This window comes from Tachyglossus aculeatus, chromosome 22 (genome assembly GCF_015852505.1).
Source record: "Tachyglossus aculeatus isolate mTacAcu1 chromosome 22, mTacAcu1.pri, whole genome shotgun sequence".
In the NCBI taxonomy this organism is placed as follows: Eukaryota; Metazoa; Chordata; class Mammalia; order Monotremata; family Tachyglossidae; genus Tachyglossus; species Tachyglossus aculeatus.
In genome coordinates, this window is record NC_052087.1 from 48,562,824 (window position 1) to 48,587,066 (window position 24,243).

At 48.5% G+C, this 24,243-nt stretch overlaps 1 protein-coding gene across 3 annotated transcripts in view; it reads right to left on the reverse strand.

Moving 5' to 3' along the window:
• ATG2A (autophagy related 2A) overlaps positions 1-24,243 on the reverse strand; it is an 89,613-nt gene that overhangs the window by 11,847 nt on the left and 53,523 nt on the right. For 2 of the 3 annotated variants that reach the window (XM_038764465.1, XM_038764463.1), the window contains 9 exons: positions 17,130-17,256; positions 16,747-16,976; positions 15,732-15,940; positions 12,638-12,773; positions 11,478-11,666; positions 9,046-9,147; positions 3,260-3,344; positions 1,990-2,155; positions 564-636 (listed from right to left, as the gene is read on the reverse strand). In XM_038764465.1, coding sequence (XP_038620393.1) covers positions 564-636; positions 1,990-2,155; positions 3,260-3,344; positions 9,046-9,147; positions 11,478-11,666; positions 12,638-12,773; positions 15,732-15,940; positions 16,747-16,976; positions 17,130-17,256 — 1,317 coding nt within the window. The remainder of the gene's footprint in view (positions 1-563; positions 637-1,989; positions 2,156-3,259; positions 3,345-9,045; positions 9,148-11,477; positions 11,667-12,637; positions 12,774-15,731; positions 15,941-16,746; positions 16,977-17,129; positions 17,257-24,243) is intronic. The other variant, XM_038764464.1, reaches the window with a different exon arrangement.

Consider the following 24,243-nt stretch of genomic DNA (forward strand, 5'->3'; position numbering starts at 1 on the left):
TTGAGCGCTTACTATGTGCAGAGCACTGGACTGAGCGCTTGGGAAGTACCAACTGGCAACATCTAGAGACAGTCCCTACCCACCAGTGGGCTCACAGTCTAAAAGGGGGAGACAGAGAACAAAACCAAACATACTAACAAAATAAAATAGTCTTCATCCCCATTTGACAGATGAGGGAACTGAGGCCCAGAGAAGTGAAGTGACGTGTCCAAAGTCACCCAGCTGACAGTTGGCGGAGCCGGGATAGGAACCCGTGACCTCCGACTCCGAAGCCCGGGCTCTTTCCACTGAGCCGCGCTGCTTCTCTTGGAGCGCCCATCGGGGTGGGCCCCCGGAAGAATGGGGCCACTCCCACCGGGTGGCCGAGGGCTCCGTTTTGTCAATCAATCAATCAATCAATCGTATTTACTGAGCGCTTACTGTGTGCAGAGCACTGTACTGAGCGCTTGGGAAGTCCAAGTTGGCAACATATGTCGGGCATACACCCCCTCTCAGGGGGTGGGGGGATGTCCTTCGGGGAAGGGGGTGCCCCCGCCCACCGCCCCCCTAACCCTGGCACTCACCACCTGGTCCATGGTGACGTGTTTGCCATGGTAATCCAACCAGATGGGCACCTCCGAGGTGAAACGAAACTCCCTGGGAAGAGGCAGAGGCAGTCCGTCATTCGCTCATTCATTCAATCGTATTTATTGAGCGCTTACTGTGTGCAGAGCACTGGACTAAGCGCTTGGGAAGTACAAGTTGGCAATATATGGAGACGGGCCCTACCCAACAGCGGGCTCACAGTTGGGGCAGCAAGGGATGCTCTGTGGACTCCCAGAGGCCCCTAGTCCTGGCTGGAGGGGAAGGAAGGCATAAGCTCCTCTAGACTATAATGACGGCATTTATTAAGCGCTCGCTATGTGCAAAGCGCCGTTCTAAGCGCTGGGGAGGTTACAAGGTGATCAGGTTGCCCCACGGGGGGCTCACAGTCTTCACCCCCATTTTCCAGATGAGGGAACTGAGGCCCAGAGAAGTCAAGTGACTTGCCCACGCAGCTGATAACGGGTGGAGCCGGGATTGGAACCCATGCCCTCTGACTCCAAAGCCCGGGCTCTGCCCACTGAGCCACGCTGCTTCGTGGTCAGGGAGCACGTCTGTTACATTGTTGTACCGTATTTTCCCAAGCACTTAGTACAAAGTCAGCAAGTAAGTAAGAAGAAGCGTGGCTCAGTGGAAAGAGCCCGGGCTTTGGAGTCCGAGGTCATGGATTCGAATCCTGGCTCTGCCAATTGTCAGCTGGGTGACTTTGGGCAAGTCACTTCACTTCTCTGGGCCTCAGTGACCTCATCTGGAAAATGGGGATTAAGACTGGGAGCCCCCTGTGGGACAACCTGATCACCTTGTATCCTCCCCAGTGCTTAGAACAGTGCTTGGCACATAGTAAGTGCTTAACAAATACCATTATTATAGAGAAGCAGTGTGGCTCAGTGGAAAGAGCCCGGGCTTGGGAGCCAGAGGTCACGGGTTCTAATCCCACCTCCGCCGCTTGCCAGCTCGGTGACTTTGGACAAGTCACTTCACTTCTCTGGGCCTCAGCTACCTCATCTGTAAGATGGGGGTGAAGACTGTGAGCCCCCCGTGGGACAACCTCATCATCATCAATCGTATTTACTGAGCGCTTCCTGTGTGCAGAGCACTGTACTAAGCGCTTGGGAAGTCCAAGTTGGCAACATATAGGGACAGTCCCTACCCAACAGTGGGCTCACAGTCTAAAAGATCACCTTGCATCCCCCCCAGCGCTTAGAACAGTGCTTCGCACCTAGTGAGTGCTTAACAAACGCCATCATTATTATTAGTAGTAGTAAGCGTTCAAGAAATACCATCGATTGATTGATTGATGGCTCCAACCTCGGGCATCGGTGGCAATTCTAGTCGCCGAGGATTGGAGCCGTGCCGGTGGGAGAGGGGATGAGGAGGGGGGAAAAGGCGAGGGGGTCCGGGAGGTACCTGAAGTAGATGGGCTGATGTTCCGTGGCGGCGGAAGAGGAGGAGGAGGAGGAGGAGGAGAAGCTGTGCTCGCTGCAGGTGGCACCCAAGGAGCCCGCCGTCTCGGGCCCCTGGCCCTCCCCTCCCTCCTGGGGGGCAGCGAGCCGGCTTCCGGGATCAGGGCGGGCTGCGGGGAGATCATCATCATCATCATCAATTGTATTTATTGAGCACTTACTATGTGCAGAGCACTGTACTGAGCGCTTGGGAAGTACAAATTGGCAACATATAGAGACAGTCCCTACCCAACAGTGGGCTCACAGTCTAAAAGGGGGGAGACAGAGAACAAAACCAAACATACTAACAAAATAAAATCATCATCATCATCATCAATTGTATTTATTGAGCACTTACTATGTGCAGAGCACTGTACTAAGCGCTTGGGAAGTACAAATTGGCAACATATAGAGACAGTCCCCACCCAACAGTGGGCTCACAGTCTAAAAGGGGGAGACAGAGAACAAGACCAAACATACTGACAAAATAAAATAAATAGGATAGATATGTACAAGTAAAATAAATGAATAAATAGAGTAATAAATATGTACAACCATATATACATAAATACAGGTGCTGTGGGGAAGGGAAGGAGGTAAGATGTGGGGGGATGGAGAGGGGGACGAGGGGGAGAGAAAGGAAGGGGCTGAGTGTGGGAAGGCCTCCTGGAGGAGGTGAGCTCTCAGCAGGGCCTTGAAGGGAGGAAGAGAGCTAGCTTGGTGGATGGGCAGAGGGAGGCCATTCCAGGCCCGGGGGATGACGTGGGCCGGGGGTCGATGGCGGGACAGGCGAGAACGAGGGACGGTGAGGAGATTAGCGGCAGAGGAGCGGAGGGTGCGGGCTGGGCTGGAGAAGGACAGAAGGGAGATGAGGTAGGAGGGGGCGAGGGGATGGATGGATGGACAGCCTGGAAGCCCAGGGTGAGGAGTTCCTGCCCGATGCGCAGATTGATTGGTAGCCACTGGAGATTTTTGAGGAGGGGAGTGATATGCCCAGAGCGTTTCTGGACAAAGATAATCCTGGCAGCAGCATGAAGTATGGACTGAAGTGGAGAGAGACACGAGGATGGGAGATCAGAGAGAAGGCTGGTGCAGTAGTCCAGACGGGATAGGATGAGAGCTTGAACGAGCAGGGGAGCGGGATGGGTGGAGAGGAAAGGGCGGTGCCAGTTTCACCCCTTGGCCCACCGCGGGGGCTCGCCCCTCCGCGGGGGGCCCTTCCCCGGACCCCTCACCTTCCGCGGCCGTCTCCGCAGGGACCACGGGGTTGATGCCGGCCGCCAGGCTGGTGAAGAAATCCTTCAGGAAGAGCAGGGCGTCCTGGGGGCGAGGCAGAGCCGACTGAGTGCCGGGGCTTCGGAAGGAGGGCCCCGGAAAGCTGGGATGGGGAGCGGCACCGCCCGGACCCGGGTTGGAGGGTGGCAGAGCCCGCCCGGCCTTGCCCCAGTGTGTGCTCTGGTCTGGAGGGGCACCCACCACCTCTGGCCCCACCCCGCTTTAGGTGCCAGCCAACCACACAAGCCTCTGGCCTGGAGAATAATAATAATAATAATGGTATCAATCAATCAATCAATCAATCGTATTTATTGAGCGCTTACTGTGTGCAGAGCACTGGGCTAAGCGCTTGGGAAGTACAAGTTGACAACATATAGAGACATGGTATAATGGTAATGGCATAATAATAATATAATATAAGATAATATAATATAATAATAATATGTATATATAATAATAATAAATAATGATGGTATTTGTTAATCAATCAATCAATCAATCGTATTTATTGAGTGCTTACGGTGTGCAGAGCACTGGACTAAGCGCTTGGGAAGTCCAAGTTGGCAACAGAGACGGTCCCTACCCAACAGTGGATTCACAGTCTAATGGTATAATAATAATAATATGTATATGTAATAATAATAAATAATGATGGCATTTGTTAATCAATCAATCAATCAATCATATTTATTGAGCACTTACTGTGTGCAGAGCACTGGACTAAGCGCTTTGGAAGTACAAGTTGGCAACATATAGAGACAGTCCCTACCCAACAGTGGGTTCACAGTCTAATGGTATAATAATAATAATATGTCTACATAATAATGATAAATAATGATGGCATTTGTTAATCAATCAATCGTACTTATTGAGCGCTTACTGTGTGCAGAGCACTGTACTAAGCGCTTGGGAAGTACAAGTTGGCAACATATAGAGACAGTCCTACCCAACAGTGGGGTCACAGTCTAATGTATAATAATAATAATATGTATATGTAATAATAATGAATAATGATGGCATTTGTTAAGTGCTTATTATGTGCAGAGCACTGTTCTAAGTGCTGGGGGGGGGATACAAGGTGATCAAGTTGTCCCACGTGGGGCTCACAGTCTTCATCCCCATTTGACAGATGAGGTCACTGAGGCTCAGAGAAGTTAAGTGACTTGCCCAAGGTCACACAGCTCCATCCCCCCATCTTACCTCCTTCCCTTCCCCACAGCACCTGTATATATGTATATATGTTTGTACAGATTTATTACTCTATTTATTCATTTATTTATTTTACTTGTACATATCTATTCTATTCATTTTATTTTGTTAGTACGTTTGGTTTTGTTCTCTGTCTCCCCCTTCTAGACTGTGAGCCCACTGTTGGGTAGGGACCGTCTCTATATGTTGCCAACTTGTACTAGTACAGTGCTCTGCACACAGTAAGCGCTCAATAAATACGATTGATTGATTGATTGATGTGGTGGAGTCTGCATACGAACCCATGACCTCTGACTACAAAGCCTGTGCTCTTTCCACTGAGCCACGCTGCTTCTACATACATGTATGTATATGTGTATACATGTATATATATGTATATACCTGTATATATGTATATATGTTTGTACATATTTATTACTCTATTTAGTTCACTTGTACATATCTATTCTATTTATTTTATTTTGTTAATATTTTTGGTTTTGTTCTCTGTCTCCCCCTTCTAGACTGTGAGCCCACTGTTGGGTAAGGACCATCTCAATATTGTCAACTTGTACTTCCCAAGCGCTTAGTACAGTGCTCTGCACACAGTAAGCACTCAATAAATATGATTGATTGAATAATAACGGCATTTATTAAGCGCTTACTATGTGCCAAGCACTGTTCTAAGTGCTAGGGAGGTTACAAGGTGATCATGTTGTCCCACAGGGGGCTCACAGTATTAATCCCCATTTTACAGTTGAGGTAACTGAGGCCCAGAGAAGTTAAGTGACTTGCCCAAAGTCACACAGCTGACATTTACTAAGCACTTACTATGTACCAAGCACTGTTCTACGCGCTAGGAGGTTACAAGGTGATCATGTTGTCCCACGGGGGGCTCACAGTATTAATCCCCATTTTACAGTTGAGGTAACTGAGGCCCAGAGAAGTGAAGTGACTTGCCCAAAGTCACACAGCTGACAAGTGGCGGAGCCGGGATTTGAACCCATCTGTTAACTATGTACCAAGCACTGTTCAAAGCGCTGGGGTAGACACAATAATAATAATCAATCGTATTTATTGAGCACTTACTGTGTGCAGAGCACTGTACTAAGCGCTTGGGAAGTACAAGTTGGCAATAGTAATAATAATGATAATAATAATAATCAATCGTATTTATTGAGCACTTACTGTGTGCAGAGCACTGTACTAAGTGCTTGGGAAGTACACGTTGGCAATAATAATAATAATAATAATAATAATAATCAATCGTATTTATTGAGCACTTACTGTGTGCAGAGCACTGTACTAAGCGCTTGGGAAGTACACGTTGGCAATAATAATAATAATAATAATAATAATAATAATAATAATAATAATAACAATGGCATTTGTTAAGCGCTTACTATATGCAGAGCACTGTTCTAAGCGCGGGATCAAGTTGGACAAAGCCCCTGTCCCACATGGAGCTCACAGTCTCAATCCCCGTTTTACAGATGAGGGAACCGAGGCACAGTGAAGTGAAGTGACTTGCCCAAGGTCACACAGCAGACAAGCATAATTAATAATTATGATATTCGTTAAGCTCTTACTAGGTGCCAAGCACTGTCCTAAGCACCAAGAGGGGGCCGGAAGGATGGAGACATGTGCTCCTCGATTCCACACTTGGTCAGGGGAAGGGGCGGAGATGGGGAGGGAGATGCTGGCCAGTCAGTCAATCGTATTTATTGAGCGCTTACTGTTCATTCATTCATTCAATCGTATTTATTGAGTGCTTACTATGTGCAGAGCACTGTACTAAGCGCTTGGGAAGTACAACTTGGCAACATATAGAGACAGTCCCTACCCAACAGCGTGATCACAGTCTAGAAGGGGGAGACGGAGAACAAACCAAACGTATTAACAAACTAAAATACATAGAATAAATATGTACAAATAAAGTAAATAGAAAAATAAATATGTACAAATATATATACATATATACAGGTGCTGTGGGGAGGGGAAGGAGGTAGGGCGGGGGGGATTCAGTCATTCAATCGTATTTATTGAGCGCTTACTATGTGCAGAGCACTGTACTAAGCGCTTGGGAAGTACAAGTTGGCAACATATAGAGACGGTCCCCACCCAACAGTGGGATCACAGTCTAGAAGGGGGAGACGGAGAACAAACCAAACATATTAACAAATTAAAATAAATAGAATAAATATGTACAAATAAAATAGAGTAATAAATACGTACAAACATATATAAAATATACAGGCACTGTGGGGGGATTCAGTCATTCAGTCGTATTTATTGAGCGCTTACTATGTGCAGAGCACTGTACTAAGCGCTTGGGAAGTCCAAGTTGGCAACATCTAGAGACGGTCCCTACCCAACATACTGTGTGCAGAGCACTGGACTAAGCGCTTGGAATATTCAATTAATCTAATTCAATTAGATTAGAATTAGATTAATCTAATCTAATTCAATTGGTTCAGTTAATCAGATACTCAATTAATCGTATTTATTGAGTACTCTACTTTACTTGTACATATCTATTCTATTTATTTTATTTTGTTAATATGTTTGGTTTTGATCTCTGCCTCCCCCTTCTAGACTGCGAGCCCACTGTTGGGTAGGGACTGTCTCTATGTGTTGCCCACTTCATCATCATCAATCGTATTTATTGAGCACTTACTATGTGCAGAGCACTGTACTAAGCGCTTGGGAAGTACAAACTGGCAACATATTTGTTGTACTTCCCACTTGTACTTCCCAAGCGCTTAGTCCAGTGCTCTGCACACAGTCAGCGCTCAATAAATACGATTGATTGATTGATTGCTTGGGAGAGTACAGTACAATATAACACGCATTCCCTGCCCACAATGAGCTTAGAGTCTAGTCTACAGTTGAGGGGCAAGGGGGGTAGATGGGGTTGCCGCCCCCGCTGCCCACAAGACTAAGCCCCCTCAGGGTAGGGAACCTGTTTCCCATTCTACCGACTCGATGGCACCGGACTTCCCCAAGCACTTAGTTCACTGTACTCTACACAGAGTGAACGCTCAATAAATAGCAATGTTTGCGGAGGGAGCGGAGGGAGCGGGTGCCCCTCGCCCTGGCCATCCCCCAGTCCAATGGTCAGAGTTGGTGAGTGTTCAACCACTTCAGAAGGGTCTGAAATGAGGGCTCCGAGATGGGTTTTAAAGGCCATTATAGGACTCAAAGCGAGTTGACTTAATTAGCTGTAACTCTAAAGAATAATAATAATAATGATGATGGCATTTATTAAGCGCTTACTCTGTGCAAAGCACTGTTCTAAGCACTGGGGAGGATACAAGGTGATCAGGTTGTCCCACGGAGGGCTCACAGTCTTAATCTGTGAGCCCCTGACGAGCCCCTTCCTTCCTCTCCCCCTCGTCCCCGTCTCCATCCCCTCATCTTACCTCCTTCTCTTCCCACAGCACCTGTATATACGTATATATGTTTGTACATATTTATTACTCTTTATTTATTCATTTTACTTGTACATATCTATTCTATTTACTTTATTTTGTTAGTATGTTTGGTTTTGTTCTCTGTCTCCCCCTTTTAGACTGTGAGCCCACTGTTGGGTAGGGACTGTCTCTAGTAAGCGCTCAATAAATACGATTGATTGATTGATTGATTTTAGACTGTGAGCCCACTGTTGGGTAGGGACTGTCTCTATATGTTGCCAACTTGGACTTCCCAAGTGCTTAGTACAGTGCTCTGCACACAGTAAGCGCTCAATAAATACGATTGATTGACTGATTGATTAATTCCCATTTTACAGCTGAGGTAACTGAGGCCCAGAGAAGTGAAGTGACTTGCCCCAGATGACACAGCTGACAATTGGCGGAGCCGGGGTTTGAACCCAGGACCTCTGACTCCAAAGCCCGGGCTCTTCCCACTGAGCCACGCTGCTTCTCAATCAGTGTCCTGTACGTTTCGGCTGTTGGGAAAAAGCACGCGAACTGCAGGATTTCCAAAGTACTAAAATTAGGGATTTTTTAAAAAGAATGTAAGTAAATTGGGGTTCATACAGGTAATCTTTTAAGTAGAGAATAAAAAGTTGGCATCCTCCAGCGCCCTACTCTGCCATCATCTAATTAAGTATCTCTGCAGGTTACATCCTTACGCGTCTCCCCTCCCCACAGCACCTGTATATATGTTTGTACGTATTTATTACTCTATTTTATTTGTACATATTTATTCTATTTATTTTATTTTGTTAATACGTTTTGTTTTGTTCTCTGTCTCCCCCGTGTGTATTTATTACTCTATTTTATTTGTACATATTTATCCTATTTATTTTATTTTGTTAATATGTTTTGTCGTCTGTCTCCCCCTTCAAGACCGTGAGCCCGCTGTTGGGTAGGGACCGTCTCTAGATGTTGCCAACTTGGACTTCCCAGGCGCTTAGTCCAGTGTTCTGCACACAGTGAGCGCTCAATAAATACGACTGAATGAATGAATGAGGGGAAAGCGGGGCGGAGACAGGTGGCCAGGAGAAGGGTGGGATGGAGGCCGGGGGGCAAGGGAGGAGGCGGCCCCTTCCTACCTGGTCGACGTTCAGCCGCAGGGGCATCAGGGAGACGCGGAGGCAGCATTCGGGGCCCCCCAGGCCAGCCTCGGGGGCCACGTGCAGGGCTTTGATGGTCAGCTGGGAGGAGGAAGAGGGAGAGCGGGAGGAAGAGAACGGGGAAATAATAATAATCATCATCATCATAATAATAACAATGATGGTATTTGTTAAGCGCTTACTATGTGCAAAGCACTGTTCTAACCAATGACCAATAGGCTCACCGTCTAGAAGGGGGAGACAGACAACAAAACAATAACAATAATAATAATGGCATTTATTAATAATAATAACAATAATAATGATGGTATTTGTTAAGCGCTTACTATGTGCAAAGCACTGTTCTAATAATAATAATAATAATAATAATAATAATAATGGCATTTGTTAAGCGCTTACTATGTGCGAAGCACTGTTCTAAGCACTGGGAGGGATACAAGGTGATCAGGTTGTCCCACGGGGGGCTCACAGTCTTAATTCCCCATTTTACAGGTGGGGTAACTGAGGCTCAGAGAAGAGAAGTGACTTCCCCAAGGTCACACGGCACACATAATAATAATAATAATGGCATTTATTAAGCGCTTACTATGTGCAAAGCACTGTTCTAAGCGCTGGGAAGGTTACAAGGTGATCAGGTTGTCCCACCTGGGGCTCACAGTCTTAATCCCCATTTTACAGATGAGGTAACTGAGGTCTAGAGAATTGAAGGAAGCTCGCTGTTGGCAGGGAATGTGTCTATTGTCACATTCTACTCTCCTAAGCGCTTCGTACAGTGCTCTGCACACAGTAAGTGCTCAGTAATAACAATAATGATGGCATTTATTAAGCACTTACTATGTGCAAAGCACTGTTCTAAGCACTGGGGGAGGTTGCAAGGTGATCAGGTTGCCCCACGGGGGGCTCGCAGTCTTCATCCCCGTTTTACAGATGAGGTAACTGAGGTCTAGAGAATTGAAGGAAGCTCGCTGTTGGCAGGGAATGTGTCTATTGTCGCATTCTACTCTCCTAAGCGCTTCGTACAGTGCTCCGCACACAGTAAGTGCTCAGTAATAATAATAATGATGGCATTTATTAAGCGCTTACTATGTGCAAAGCACTGTTCTAAGCGCTGGGGGAGGTTGCAAGGTGATCAGGTTGTCCCACGGGGGGCTCGCAGTCTTCATCCCCGTTTTACAGATGAGGGAACTGAGGTCTAGAGAATGGAAGGAAGCTCGCTGTTGGCAGGGAATGTGTCTATTGTCGCATTCTACTCTCCTAAGCGCTTTGTAGAGTGCTCTGCACACAGTAAGTGCTCAGTAATAATAATAATGATGGCATTTATTAAGCGCTTACTATGTGCAAAGCACTGTTCTAAGCACTGGGGGAGGTTGCAAGGTGATCAGGTTGCCCCACGGGGGGCTCGCAGTCTTCATCCCCGTTTTACAGATGAGGTAACTGAGGTCTAGAGAATTGAAGGAAGCTCGCTGTTGGCAGGGAATGTGTCTACTGTCGCATTCTACTCTCCTAAGCGCTTTGTAGAGTGCTCCGCACACAGTAAGTGCTCAGTAATAATAATAATGATGGCATTTATTAAGCGCTTACTATGTGCAAAGCACTGTTCTAAGCACTGGGGGACGTTGCAAGGTGATCCGGTTTTCCCATGGGGGGCTCGCAGTCTTTATCCCCATTTTACAGATGAGGGAACTGAGGCCCAGAGAAGTGACTTGCCCAAAGTCACCCAGCTGACAACAGGCGGGGCTGGGATTTGAACCCATGACCTGTGACTCCAAAGCCCGCGCTCTTTCCACTGAGCCACGCTGCTTCTTCATAACCATGACTGAATCAATCAGTCGTATTTATTGAGCGCTTACAGGGGCTCCTCCGCTTCTGTATTCCCCCCAGTGCTTAGAACAGTGCTTGGCCTCAGAGCGTCCATGTCCAAGGCCCTGCTGAGAGCTCACCTCCTCCAGGATGCCTTCCCAGACTGAGCCCCTTCCTTCCTCTCTCCCTCGTCCCCCTCTCCATGCCCCCCATCTTACCTCCTTCCCTTCCCCACAGCACCTGTATATATGTATATATGTTTGTACATATTTATTACTCTATTTTACTTGTACTACATATCTATTCTATTTCTTTTATTTTGTTAGTACGTTTGGTTTTGTTCTCTGTCTCCCCCCTTTTAGACTGTGAGCCCGCTGTTGGGTAGGGACTGTCTCTAGATGTTGCCAATCTGTACTTCCCAAGTGCTTAGTCCAGTGCTCTGCACATAGTAAGCGCTCAATAAATACGATTGATGATGACGATGATGAGCGCTTAACAAATGCCATCATTATTGTTTATTTCAGGGGGCAACGTGGGCTAACTGGGAAACCGGGAGCCGGCCGGAATGGGCTTTCCCAGTGGTCGGAAACAGGCGGGCGGGCCCGGCGTACCATGTTGGAGTGGGCGCGGCGGGGCATCTTCTCGCTGGTGTGCAGGTACAGGAACTTGTTGATCTGGGAGGAGGCCAGTCTATCCCGGATTTCCAGCTCCTGCACGATGAACACCTGGCGGGCCAGGGGCCGCTCCCCGCAGCCCCCCGCGCCCGGCTCCGCCGGGTAGGTCTCGTGCTGGAAGCTCACCTGCGGGAGAACCGGGGGTCAATCAATCAATCAATCAATCAATCAATCGTATTTATTGAGCGCTTACTATGTGCAGAGCACTGGACTAAGCGCTTGGGAAGTACAAGTTGGCAACATATAGAGACAGTCCCTACCCAACATTGGGCTCACAGTCTAAAAGGGGGAGACAGAGGAAAAAAAAAAACAAAAAACCAAACATACTAACAAAATAAAATAAATAGAATAGATATGTACAAGTAAAATAAATAGAGTAATAAATATGTACAAACATATATACGTATATACTCCGTCAGGGAAGGCCTCTTGGAGGAGATGGGCCTTCAATAAGGCCTGAAGGTGGGGAGAGCGACTGTCCGCTGGATATTTTGGAGGGCGTCCCAGGCCGGTAGCGGGACACGAGTGAGAGGTCAGCGGAGAAAATCAATCAATCAATCAATCAATCGTATTTATTGAGCGCTTACTATGTGCAGAGCACTGGACTAAGCGCTTGGGAAGTACAAATTGGCAACATATAGAGACAGTCCCTACCCAACATTGGGCTCACAGTCTAAAAGGGGGAGACAGAGGAAAAAAAAAACAAAAAAAACCAAACATACTAACAAAATAAAATAAATAGAATAGATATGTACAAGTAAAATAAATAAATAAATATGTACAAACATATATACGTATATACTCCGTCAGGGAAGGCCTCTTGGAGGAGATGGGCCTTCAATAAGGCCTGAAGGTGGGGAGAGCGACTGTCCGCTGGATATTTCGGAGGGCGTCCCAGGCCGGTAGCGGGACACAGGAGCGGTCGCCCCCCGCAGCCGCGTGACTCGGTTTCCCCCGCCCCAGCTCTCAGACTGGGAGAGCTAACCCCAACCGCGGTGCGTCCCCCACCACCTCTCCCCAAATGGACACCTGGGGTCCCCCCCCGCCCTGGAAGTCGGCCCCCCGTCTTTGTCCGGCCCCCGCCCGCCCGCCGTCACCTTGCTGAGCTGGATCTCCACGAGGACCTGGTGCTGGCGCCCGCTGCCCCCCTGGGTGCGCCAGGAGTTCTGGGGCCGGTTGGGGCCCGAGCGGCGGGAGGGCGAGCCCCGGGGCCCCAGCGGCACGGATTTCGTCCTACCGGAGGCGGAGGGGTGAGGTTGGAGGCTTGCGGGATGGCCTCCCCTTTGACCGGCCAAGGCTCACCAGCTGGCCACGCGAAGGACGGACCACTCGGGAGACACCGCAGCGAGACCCATTCCCCGTCCGCAAGGTGCTTCCACTCTAACGGCAGGGCCAAACCTCGTCCCCCTCTCTCTCCCTCCACGCTCCCCGGCTTCCAGATGGACAGCGGACCCGGCTGGACGGGGGTGGTCGCTCTGCCCGGGGGCCGCCTGGACGTCTCTTTTTTATACGGTATTTTTTAAGCGCTTACTTTCATTCATTCAACCATATTTTTTGAGCGCTTACTTTCATTCAACCACATTTTTTGAGCACTTTCATTCATTCAACCATATTTTTTGAGCGCTTTCATTCAACCACATTTTTTGAGCGCTTACTTTCATTCATTCAACCATATTTTTTGAGTGCTTTCATTCATTCAACCATATTTTTTGAGCGCTTTCATTCAACCATATTTTTTGAGCACTTACTTTCATTCATTCAACCATATTTTTTGAGCGCTTACTTTCATTCATTCAACCATATTTTTGGAGCACTTACTTTCATTCAACCATATTCTTTGAGCGCTTACTTTCATTCATTCAACCATATTTTTTGAGTGCTCACTTTTATTCATTCAACCATATTTTTTGAGCGCTCACTTTCATTCATTCAGCCATATTTTTTGAGCGCTCACTTTCATTCATTCAACCATATTTTTTGAGTGTTCACTTTCATTCATTCAACCATATTTTTTGAGCACTCACTTTCATTCATTCAACCATATTTTTTGAGCACTCACTTTCATTCATTCAACCAAATTTTTTGAGTGCTCACTTTCATTCATTCAACCATATTTTTTGAGCGCTCACTTTCATTCATTCAACCATATTTTTTGAGCGCTCACTTTCATTCATTCAACCATATTCTTTGAGCGCTCACTTTCATTCATTCAACCATATTCTTTGAGCGCTCACTTTCATTCATTCAACCATATTCTTTGAGCGCTCACTTTCATTCATTCAGCCATATTTTCTGAGCGCTCACTTTCATTCATTCAGCCATATTTTTTGAGCGCTTCGAGATGGACAGCGGACCCGGCTGGAGAGGGGGTGGTCGCTCTGCCCGGGAGCCGCCTGGACGTCTCTTTTTTATACGGTATTTTTTAAGCGCTTACTTTCATTCATTCAACCATATTTTTTGAGCACTCACTTTCATTCATTCAACCATATTTTTTGAGGGCTTACTTTCATTCATTCAACCATATTTTTTGAGCGCTTACTTTCACTCATTCAACCATATCTTTTGAGCGCTTACTTTCATTCATTCAACCATATTTTTTGAGCGCTTCCTGTGTGCAGAGCACTGTACTAAGCGCTTGGGAGAGGACCACCTTTCATTCCTTCAACCACATTTTTTGAGTGCTTACTGTGTGCACAGCACTGTACTAAGCGCTTACTTTCATGCATTCAACCATATCTTTTGAGTGCTTACTTTCATTCATTCAACCAAATTTTTTGAGTGCTTCCTGTGTGCAGAGCACTGTACTAAGCGCTTGGGAGAGGACCACAGAACAATAAACAGACACGTTCCCTGCCCACAAGGAGCTCACGGTCTAGAGGGGGAGACAGATGTGCCAGGCGTTGTACTAAACACTGGGGTAGATACAAGCTAATCAGATGGTATACAATTCTTATCCCACATGGGGCTCACAGTCTTCATCTTTTAGACTGTGAGCCCACTGTTGGATAGGGATTGTCTCTATATGTTGCCAACTTGGACTTCCCAAGCGCTTAGTACAGTGCTCTGAACACAGTAAGCGCTCAGTAAATACGATTGATTGATTGATCTCCAGACTGAGCCCCCTTTTTCCTCTCCTCCTCCCCACCCCCTCGCCCCACCTCCTTCCCCTCCCCACAGCACCTGTATATATGTTTGTACAGATTTATTACTCGATTTATTGTACTTGTCCATATTTACTATTCTATTTATTTCATTAACGATGTGCATCTAGCTTTACTTCTATTTATTCTGATGACTTGACGCCTGTCCACATGTTTTGTTTTGTTGCCCATCTCCCCCTTCTCGACTGTGAGCCCGTTGTTGGGTAGGGACCGTCTCTATATGTTGCCAACTTGTACTTCCCAAGTGCTTAGTCCAGTGCTCTGCACACAGTAAGCGCTCAATAAATACGATTGATTGATTGACTGATTAGTACAGTGCTCTGCACACAGTAAGCACTCAATAAATACGATTGATTGACTGATTGATTAGTACAGTGCTCTGCACACAGTAAGCGCTCAATAAACACGGCTGAATGAATACTACATATTACAGAGAAGCAGCGTGGCTCAGTGGAAAGAGCCGGGGCTTAGGAGTCAGAGGTGGTGGGTTCTAATCCCGGCTCCGCCACGTGTCAGCCGTGTGGCTTTGGGCATAGTACAGTGCTAAGCGCTTAGTACAGTGCTAAGCGCTTAGTACAGTGCTCTGCACATAGTAAGCGCTCAATAAATACGATTGATGATGTCACTTCACTTCTCCGTGCCCCAGTGACCTCATCTGCAAAATGGGGATTAAAGACGGTGGGCCCCACGTGGGACAACCTGATTACCTTGAATCTCCCTCAGCGCTTTGAACAGGGCTTGACGCGTAGTAGGCGCTTAACAAATACCATTATTATTATTATTACAGGTGAGGAACAGGCACAGAGAAGTGAAGGGACTTACCCGAGGTCACACAGCAGACAAGTAGCAAGGTCTCCCACCCAGGGCCCATTTAGCCCCCTCCGGCTGGTGCGTCTCTCAGCCAGGCTGCGAACGGCACTGGAGCCAACCCGCCCTGTGCCCACCCTCGGCTCTCTGCCCGCGCTAACCTTGGCCTCTGCCCACCCCTCCCCGATTCCCTCCCATCCCCAAGCCCTCCGCCCCGCCTCACCTGTGGCTGTGGTGGGGACCAAAGTCACGCCCCCCATAGAGGTGCCAGACCAGCGAGACCTCCCGCAGCACCAGGCGGCTGGTGGGCACGGGAAAGCGGGCGGGGGCCCGCAGCAGGTCCGTGCTGCCCAGGGGCCGCGAGAAGTGGCCGTCCCGTACGGTGATGGGGCCGCGCTGTAGCTGCGTCACCACTGGCTCCCCATTCCTGGGCTGAGGGGAGAGGGGCTCCTCAGGGCGGGTGGACAAGGGTGGGCACGCGATGGGGGGCACGCTCCCACTCCTCCCCTCGCCAATCCCCCCTGCCTCCTCTCGGCCTTCAGAGAGGCCCGCCACCGTTCCCGCTCCTGGGCCCTCTTCTCCCAGATTCCTCTCCTAGGGGAGTGCCTGGACCAATCCTAGCTGTCCCCTTGGCATCATAAGGCCTATTTATATCGTTGTATGTACTCCTACTAGTAATAACTGGGGTGCTTGCTATGTGCCGGGCACTGTACTAAGCGCTGGGGTGGGATACAAGCACATCGGGGCGGACACGGTCCCTGTCCCACGTGGGGCTCACAGTCTCCATTCCAGATGAGGTCACTGAGGCACGGAGAAGTGAAGCAACTTGCCCGAGGTCACGCGGCAGACAAGTGGCGGAGCCGGGGTGAAGAGCGTACTGGGTGCCAAGCACTGTGCTCGGTGCTGGGGTAGATACAAGAGAATCACGTCGGACACGGTCCCCGGCCCCAACTCGCTAACGAGGATAGGGGGACGGTAGGGCTCCCCTTCCCAGTGGAAACTGGACCCCAGAAAGGTGAAGTGACTTGTCCAAGGTCACGCAGCAGGCAAGTGGCAGAGCTGGGGATGGAAGTGGACTCCCAGGCTTGGGCTCTTTCCTCGGCTTCCAGACTTTTCTGAGTCCTTAGCCCCCTTTTCCTGTCCTCCCCCAGCCTCACCCCTGGATCTTCCCCCTCCGATCCCGCACCGTGAACAGGTCCTGGCCTCCGCCCCCGCCCCCTCGGCCTCCCGCCACCTACAGGGATGCCCAGGCCGGGGGCGTCGAGGATGCAGAAGTCATCGCTGTCCAGGGCGTCCCCGTCCCCTTCCTGCTCCTCTTCCTCCTCCTCCTCCTCCTCCTCCTCCTCCTCAGTGGCCCCCACGCTGCCCTCGAGGGGACTGGCAGGGGGCGGAGGGGGCCGGGCCCCGCTCTGCTCACCTGGGAACAGGTAAACAGACACAGGAGAGGCCTGAGGCGGGGGCCCGGAGCCTGGGGGGAGAAAAAGAGAGATGGGGGGGAGAATGGGAGATGCACGGACGGCAGGATGGGAGCCGAGGGGTGAGGGGGTTCCCCATGCTGCCCTACTCCCGGACGCCTCCCGTCCGGCCCCGCGGGCTCCCGGCCTCCCAGCCTCCCGGGTACCTGTGGGCGCTGCCAGTTCGCGCAGACTCCGCTCCGTGTCGATGAGGGCATCCGTCAGGTCCCGCTGGTTGATGAGGGCGGTCTCTGCCGGGGGGCAGGAGGGCAGGGAGGCGGGGCTCTCCGACAGCTGAAGGGGGGAGAGCGGGAGGGTCAGGCGAGGGCAGGAGAACGGGAGGCCCGGCCTCCCGCCTCTCCAGCAACCAATCAATCGTATTTATTGAGCGCTTACTGTGTGCAGAGCACCGCACTAAGCGCTTGGGAAGTCCAAGTTGGCAACATCATCATCATCAATCGTATTTATTGAGTGCTTACTGTGTGCAGAGCACCGTACTAAGCGCTTGGGAAGTCCAAGTTGGCAACATCTAGAGCCAGTCCCTACCCAACTGTGGGCTCACGGTCTAAAAGGGGGAGACAGAGAACAAAGCCAAACATACTAGCAAAATAAAATAAATAGAATAGATATGTATAGAGACAGTCCCTACCCAACAGTGGGCTCAGCCCCCCGGCCCCTACCTCCTCCTTCCTCATTTTCTAATTCGGCTAATTTTCTCTCCACCGGCTCTCCACCAGAGCTGGAGAAGCAGCGGGGCTCAGTGGAAAAGAGCACAGGCTTTGGAGTCAAAAGGTCACGGGTTCAAATCCCGGCTCTGCCAATTGTCAGCTTGTGTGACTTTGGGCAAGTCACTTCACTTCTCTGGGCCTCAGTTCCCTCATCTGGAAAATGGGGATGAAGACTGTGAGCCCCCCGTGGGACAACCTGATCACCCTGTAACCTCTCCAGTGCTTAGAACGGTGCTTTGCACATAGTAAGCGCTTAATAAATGCCATCATCATCATCCACCGTCCAAGTCTTGGCACCAAATGGGGACCCCGGCGAGAGGGGCACAGATGGCCGGCTCTGCCTCGAGCCCGGGAGTTAGAAGACCATGGGTTCTAATCCCGGCTCTGCCACTTGTCTGCTGTGCGACCCTGGACAAGTCACTTCATTTCTCTGGGCCTCAGTGACCTCATCTGTAAAATGGGGCTTGAGACTGTGAGCCCCACGTAGGACAGGGACTGTTGTCCAATTCAATTTGCTTGTATTCATTCATTCGATCGTATTTATTGAGCGCTTACTGTGTGCAAGAGCCCTGGACTGAGCGTTTGGGAAGTAGAAGTCGGCAACAGATACAGACGGTCCCTGCCCAACAACGGGCTCACAGTCTAGAAGGGGGAGACGGACAATAAAACAGAACATGTAGACAGGGGTCAAAATCGTCAGAACAAATAGAATTATAGCTACGTGCACATTACTAACAAAATAAATAGAATAGTAAATATGTACAAGTAAAATAAATAGAGTAATAAATCTGTACAAATATATACAAGTGCTGCGGGGAGGGGAAGGAGGTAGGGCAGAGGGGGAGGATGGGGAGGAGGAGAGGAAAAAGGGGGCTCAGTCCGGGAAGGCCTCGTGGAGGAGGTGAGCTCTCAGTAGGGCTTTGAAGGGAGGAAAAGAGCTAGTTTGGCGGATTTTGGGAGGGAGGGCATTCCAGGTCAGGGGGAGGACGTGGGCCGGGGGTTGATGGTGGGACAGGTGAGAACGAGGTACGGTGAGGAGATTAGCGGCAGAGGAGCGGAGGGTGCGGGCTGGGCTGGAGAAGGACAGAAGGGAGGTGAGGTAGGAGGGGGCGAGGGGATGGACAGCCTGGAAGCCGAAAGTGAGGAGTTTTTGCCTGATGCGTAGGTTGACGGGCAGACACTGGAGATTTTTGAGAAGGGGAGTGACATGCCCAGACCATTTCTGTACAAAGATAATCTGGGCAGCAGAGTGAAGTTTAGCCTGAAGCGGGGAGAGACAAGAGGATGGGAGATCAGAGAGGAGGCTGACACAGTAATCCAGTCTGGAGAGGATGAGAGATTGAACCAGCAGTATCCAACCCGATTTGCCTGTATCCAACCCAGGGCTTAGGACGGCGCCTGGCACACAGTAAGCACCTAACAAATACCACAGTTATTAGTATTAAGAATTGAGGTGACAGCCGACATCTCTCGAGCCCTTTCATCGGTGTCCTCGGCAGGGCAGGGCACTCCAGAGGTCATTGTACATGTACGTATCTATTCTACTGGTACATATCTATTCTATTTATTTTATTTTGTTAGTATGTTTGGTTTTGTTCTCTGTCTCCCCCTTTTAGACTGTGAGCCCACTGTTGGGTAGGGACTGTCTCTAGATGTTGCCAACTTGGACTTCCCAAGCGCTTAGTCCAGTGCTCTGCACACAGTAAGCGCTCAATAAATACGATTGATGATGATGATGATGTACATATCTATTCTACTTGTACATATCTATCCTATTTATTTTATTTTGTTAGTATGTTTGGTTTTGTTCTCTGTCTCCCCCTTTTAGACTGTGAGCCCACTGTTGGGTAGGGACTGTCTCTAGATGTTGCCAACTTGGACTTCCCAAGCGCTTAGTACACTGCTCTGCACACAGTAAGCGCTCAATAAATACGACTGATTGATTGATTGTGCCGGAGCATTGCCAAGCAGACAACCATCCCGCTTGGGTCCTGGCAAGGTTTTCACCGCTGTTAGAAGTTTGGGGGGCAGGGGAGGCAGGGGACGAGCAGCTTGTGGGGTCCTTAGAGGTCTTCAATTAGTCATTAGAACAGTGCTTTGCACATAGTAAGCGCTTAATAAATGCCATCATTATTATTATTCGATCACATTTCCTGAATTTCATTCATTCAATCGTATTTATTGAGCGCTGACTGTGTGCAGAGCACTGTACTTAGAGAAGCAGCACGGCGCAGTAGAAAGAGCCCAGGCTTGGGAGTCAGAGGTCATGGGTTCAAATCCCGGTTCCACCCCTAGTCAGCTGCGTGATTTCGGGCAAGTCACTTCACTTCTCTGGGCCTCAGTTACCTCGTCTGTAAAATGGAGATTAATAATAATAATAATGGCATTTATTAAGTGCTTACCATGTGCAAAGCACTGTTCTAAGCACTGGGGAGGTTACAAGGTGATCAGGTTGTCCCTCATGGGGCTCACAGTCTTAATCCCCATTTTACAGATGGGGTAACTGAAGCACAGAGAAGTTAAGTGACTTGCCCAAAGTCACACAGCTGACAATTGGTGGAGCCGGGATTTGAACCCGTGACCTCTGGCTCCAACGCCCGGGCTGTTTCCTACTGAGCCACGCTGCTTCTCAACAGCTTAACAAATGCCATCATTGTTATAATTATTATTACTAAGCGCTCGGGAAGTCCAAGTTGGCAGCATCTAGGGATGGTCCCTACCCAACAATGGGCTCACAGTCTAGAAGGGATGTATTGGATGCCTTAATGCCTTGTATTTACCCCAAGGCTTAGAACAGAGCTTCGCACATTGCAAGCTTAACAAATACCACGGTTATGATTTTTATTGAGTCAACAAGAGAGTTGGTGGAGAGAAAATTAGCCAGATTAGAAAATCAGGGGACGCATAGCGGACCTGTTCCAAGAGTTTGGATAGGGGTGGCACCACGAAGCCAAACAGCTGGACTATGAGATTGAAAAAGGGTCCAATCATCATCATCATCATCATCAATCGCATTTATTGAGCGCTTACTATGTGCAGAGCACTGTACTAAGCGCTTGGGAAGTACAAATTGGCAACATCTAGAGACAGTCCCTACCCAACAGTGGGCTCACAGTCTAAAAGGGGGAGACAGAGAACAAAACCAAACATACTAACAAAATAAAATAAATAGAATAGATTTTAAAATAAATAGAATATCACTCAGTGGTATTTATTGAGAGTTTGCTGAGTGCAGAGAGTTTGGGAGGCTACAACAGAGTTGACAGATCCTTGCCCCGGGGGGACGGATTACGGTCTAGCAAAAAGAGAAGGACCCCCAAATAAATTACAGATGGGAGGGAGGGAAAGCAGCTATCGATGACCTCTGTGCTTCATCATCATCATCAATCGTATTTACTGAGCACTTACTGTGTGCAGAGCACTGTACTAAGCGCTTGGGAAGTACAAGTTGACAACATATAGAGACGGTCCCTACCCAACAGTGGGCTCACAGTCTAAAAGGGGGAGACAGAGAACAAAACCAAACATACTAACAAAATAAAATAAATAGAATAGATATGTATAAGATAGAATAGATATGTGCATATGTGCTTGCAATCAATCAATCAATCGTATTTGAGCGCTTACTGTGTGCAGAGCACTGTACGAAAAGCAGTGTGGTCTAGTGGAAATCGCATAGGCCTGAGAGTCTGAGGCCCTCATCGTCATCAATGGCATTTACTGAGCGCTTACTGTGTACAGAGCATCATCATCATCATCATCAATCGTATTTATTGAGCGCTTACTATGTGCAGAGCACTGTACTAAGCGCTTGGGAAGCAGAGCACTGCACTAAGCACTTGGGAGAGTATATTTTTTAATGGTATTTGATAACGATGGTATTTGTTAAGCGCTTACTATGTGCCGAGCACCGTTCTAAGCTCTGGGGTAGATACAAGGTCATCAGGTTGTCCCACGTGGGGCTCACAGTCTTCATCCCCATTTTCCAGATGAGGGAACTGAGGCTCAGAGAAGTCAGGTGACTTGCCCGAAGTCACACAGCTGGTCAGTGGCCGAGCTGGGATTAGAACCCACGACCTCTGACTCCCAAGCCCGGGTTATTTCCACTGTGCCACACCGCTTCTATTTGTAAAGCGCTTAACTATGTGCCAGGCACTGTACTAAGTACTGTGTAGATACCTGCTAATCAGGTTGGACACAGTCCATATAATAATAATAATAATGGTATTTGTTAAGCGCTTACTGTGTGCAAAGCACTGTTCTAAGCGCTGGGGGAATACAAGGTGATCAGGTTGTCCCACGGGGGGGCTCACAGTCGTAATCCCCATTTTACAGATGAAGGAACTGAGGCCCAGAGAAGTGAAGTGACTTGCCCCAAGTCACACAGCTGACAAGTGGCAGACCTGGGATTTGAACCCATGACCTCTGACTCCAAAGCCCGGGCTCTTTCCACTGAGCCACGCTGCTTCTCTATGTCCCGCATGGGGCTCACTGTCAATCCCCATTTTACAGGTGAGGTAACTGAGGCCCAGAAAAGTCAGGTGACTTGCCCAAAGTCACACAGCTGGTCAGTGGCCGAGCTGGGATTAGAACCCACAACCTCTGACTCCCAAGCCCGGGTTATTTCCATTACACCACGCCGCTTCTATTTGTAAAGCGCTTAACTATGTGCCAGGCACTGTACTAAGTACTGTGTAGAGTAGATACCTGCTAATCAGGTTGGATTCATAATAATAATAATAATGGTATTTTTTAAGCGCTTACTATGTGCAAAGCACTGTTCTAAGCGCTGGGGGAATACAAGGTGATCAGGTTGTCCCACGGGGGGGCTCACAGTCGTAATCCCCATTTTACAGATGAAGGAACTGAGGCCCAGAGAAGTGAAGTGACTTGCCCAAGTCACACAGCTGACAAGTGGCAGACCTGGGATTTGAACCTATGACCTCTGACTCCAAAGCCCGGGCTCTTTCCACTGAGCCACGCTGCTTCAACATATACAAGTTGGCAACATCTAGAGACGGTCCCTACCCAACAGTGGGCTCACAGTCTAGAAGAGGGAGACAGAGAACAAAACCAAACATATTAACAAAATAAAATAAATAGAATAGATATGTACAAGTAAAAATAAATAAATAGAGTAATAAATACGTACAAACATATATACTGAGCCACGCTGCTTCTCTGTGTCCCACATGGGGCTCACATTCTTAATCCCCATTTTACAGCTGAGGTAACTGAGGCCCAGGGAAATTAAGTATCTTGCGCAAGGTCACCGAGCAGACAAGTGGCAGAGCCAGGATTAGAACCCAGGTCCTTTTGGCTCTCAGGTCTGGGCTCTATCCAGCAGGCCATGCTGCTGCTCGAAAATACAAGAGTACAATACAGCAAAGTTGGTAGACATTCTCCCTGCCCACAACAAGCTTACAGTCTAGAGGGGGAGACAGACATGAATATAAATAATCTATAATACATAAATAATAGATAGGTACGTAAGTGCTGTCGGGCTGAGGGTCACAGATCCAGGACCTGAGTTCTAATCCTGCCTTACACTCTAACTCAGTGGCAAAGAACATGGGCTTTGGAGTCAGAGGTCATGGGTTCATCATCATCATCAATCGTATTTATTGAGCGCTTACTGTGTGCCGAGCACTGTACTAAGCGCTTGGGAAGTACAAGTTGGCAACATATAGAGACGGTCCCTACCCAACAGTGGGCTCACAGTCTAAAAGGGGGAGACAGAGAACAAAACCAAACATACTAACAAGATAAAATAAATGGAATAGATATGTACAAGTAAAATAAATAAATAAATAGAGTAATAAATATGTACAAACATATATACACATATGCAGGTAGTGAAGTGACTTGCCCAAAGTCACACAGCTGACAATTGACTTTCTGTTATCCATCTTCTCAGCCAGTCCTGCCCACCTTATTAAAGATGGAGGAGTATCTTTTTTTCACAATCCCGGCTCTGCCAATTGTCAGCTGTGTGACTTTGGGCAAGTCACTTCACTTCTCTGGGCCTCAGTGACCTCATCTGGAAACTGGGGATGAAGACTGTGAGCCCCCAGTGGGACAACTTGATCACCTTGCAACCTCCCCAGTGCTTAGAACAGTGCTTTGCACATAGTAAGCGTTTAAAAAATGCCATTAAAAAAAAGAAAGCAAACAGAATATTATTTATTACTCTATTTATTTCTTTATTTTACGCTGTAGGCACATCAGCAAAGCCTAAGGCCCTCTGGGGGTCCAAGCGGGGGCAGGAACAGGGTACTGGTCCGAAGGAGGCCTTCCCAGACTGAGCCCCCTTTTTTCTCTCCTCCTCCCCATCCCCTCGGCCCTACCTCCTTCCCCTCCCCGCGGCGCTTGTATATATATTTGTACAGATTTATTACTCTATTTATTTTACCTGTACATATTTACTATTCTATTTATCTTGGTAATGATGTGCCTACAGCTTTAATTCTATTTGTTCTGACGATTTTGACGCCTGTCTCCATGTTTTGTTGAGTGTCTCCCCGTCCCAGACTGTGAGCCCACTGTTGGGTAG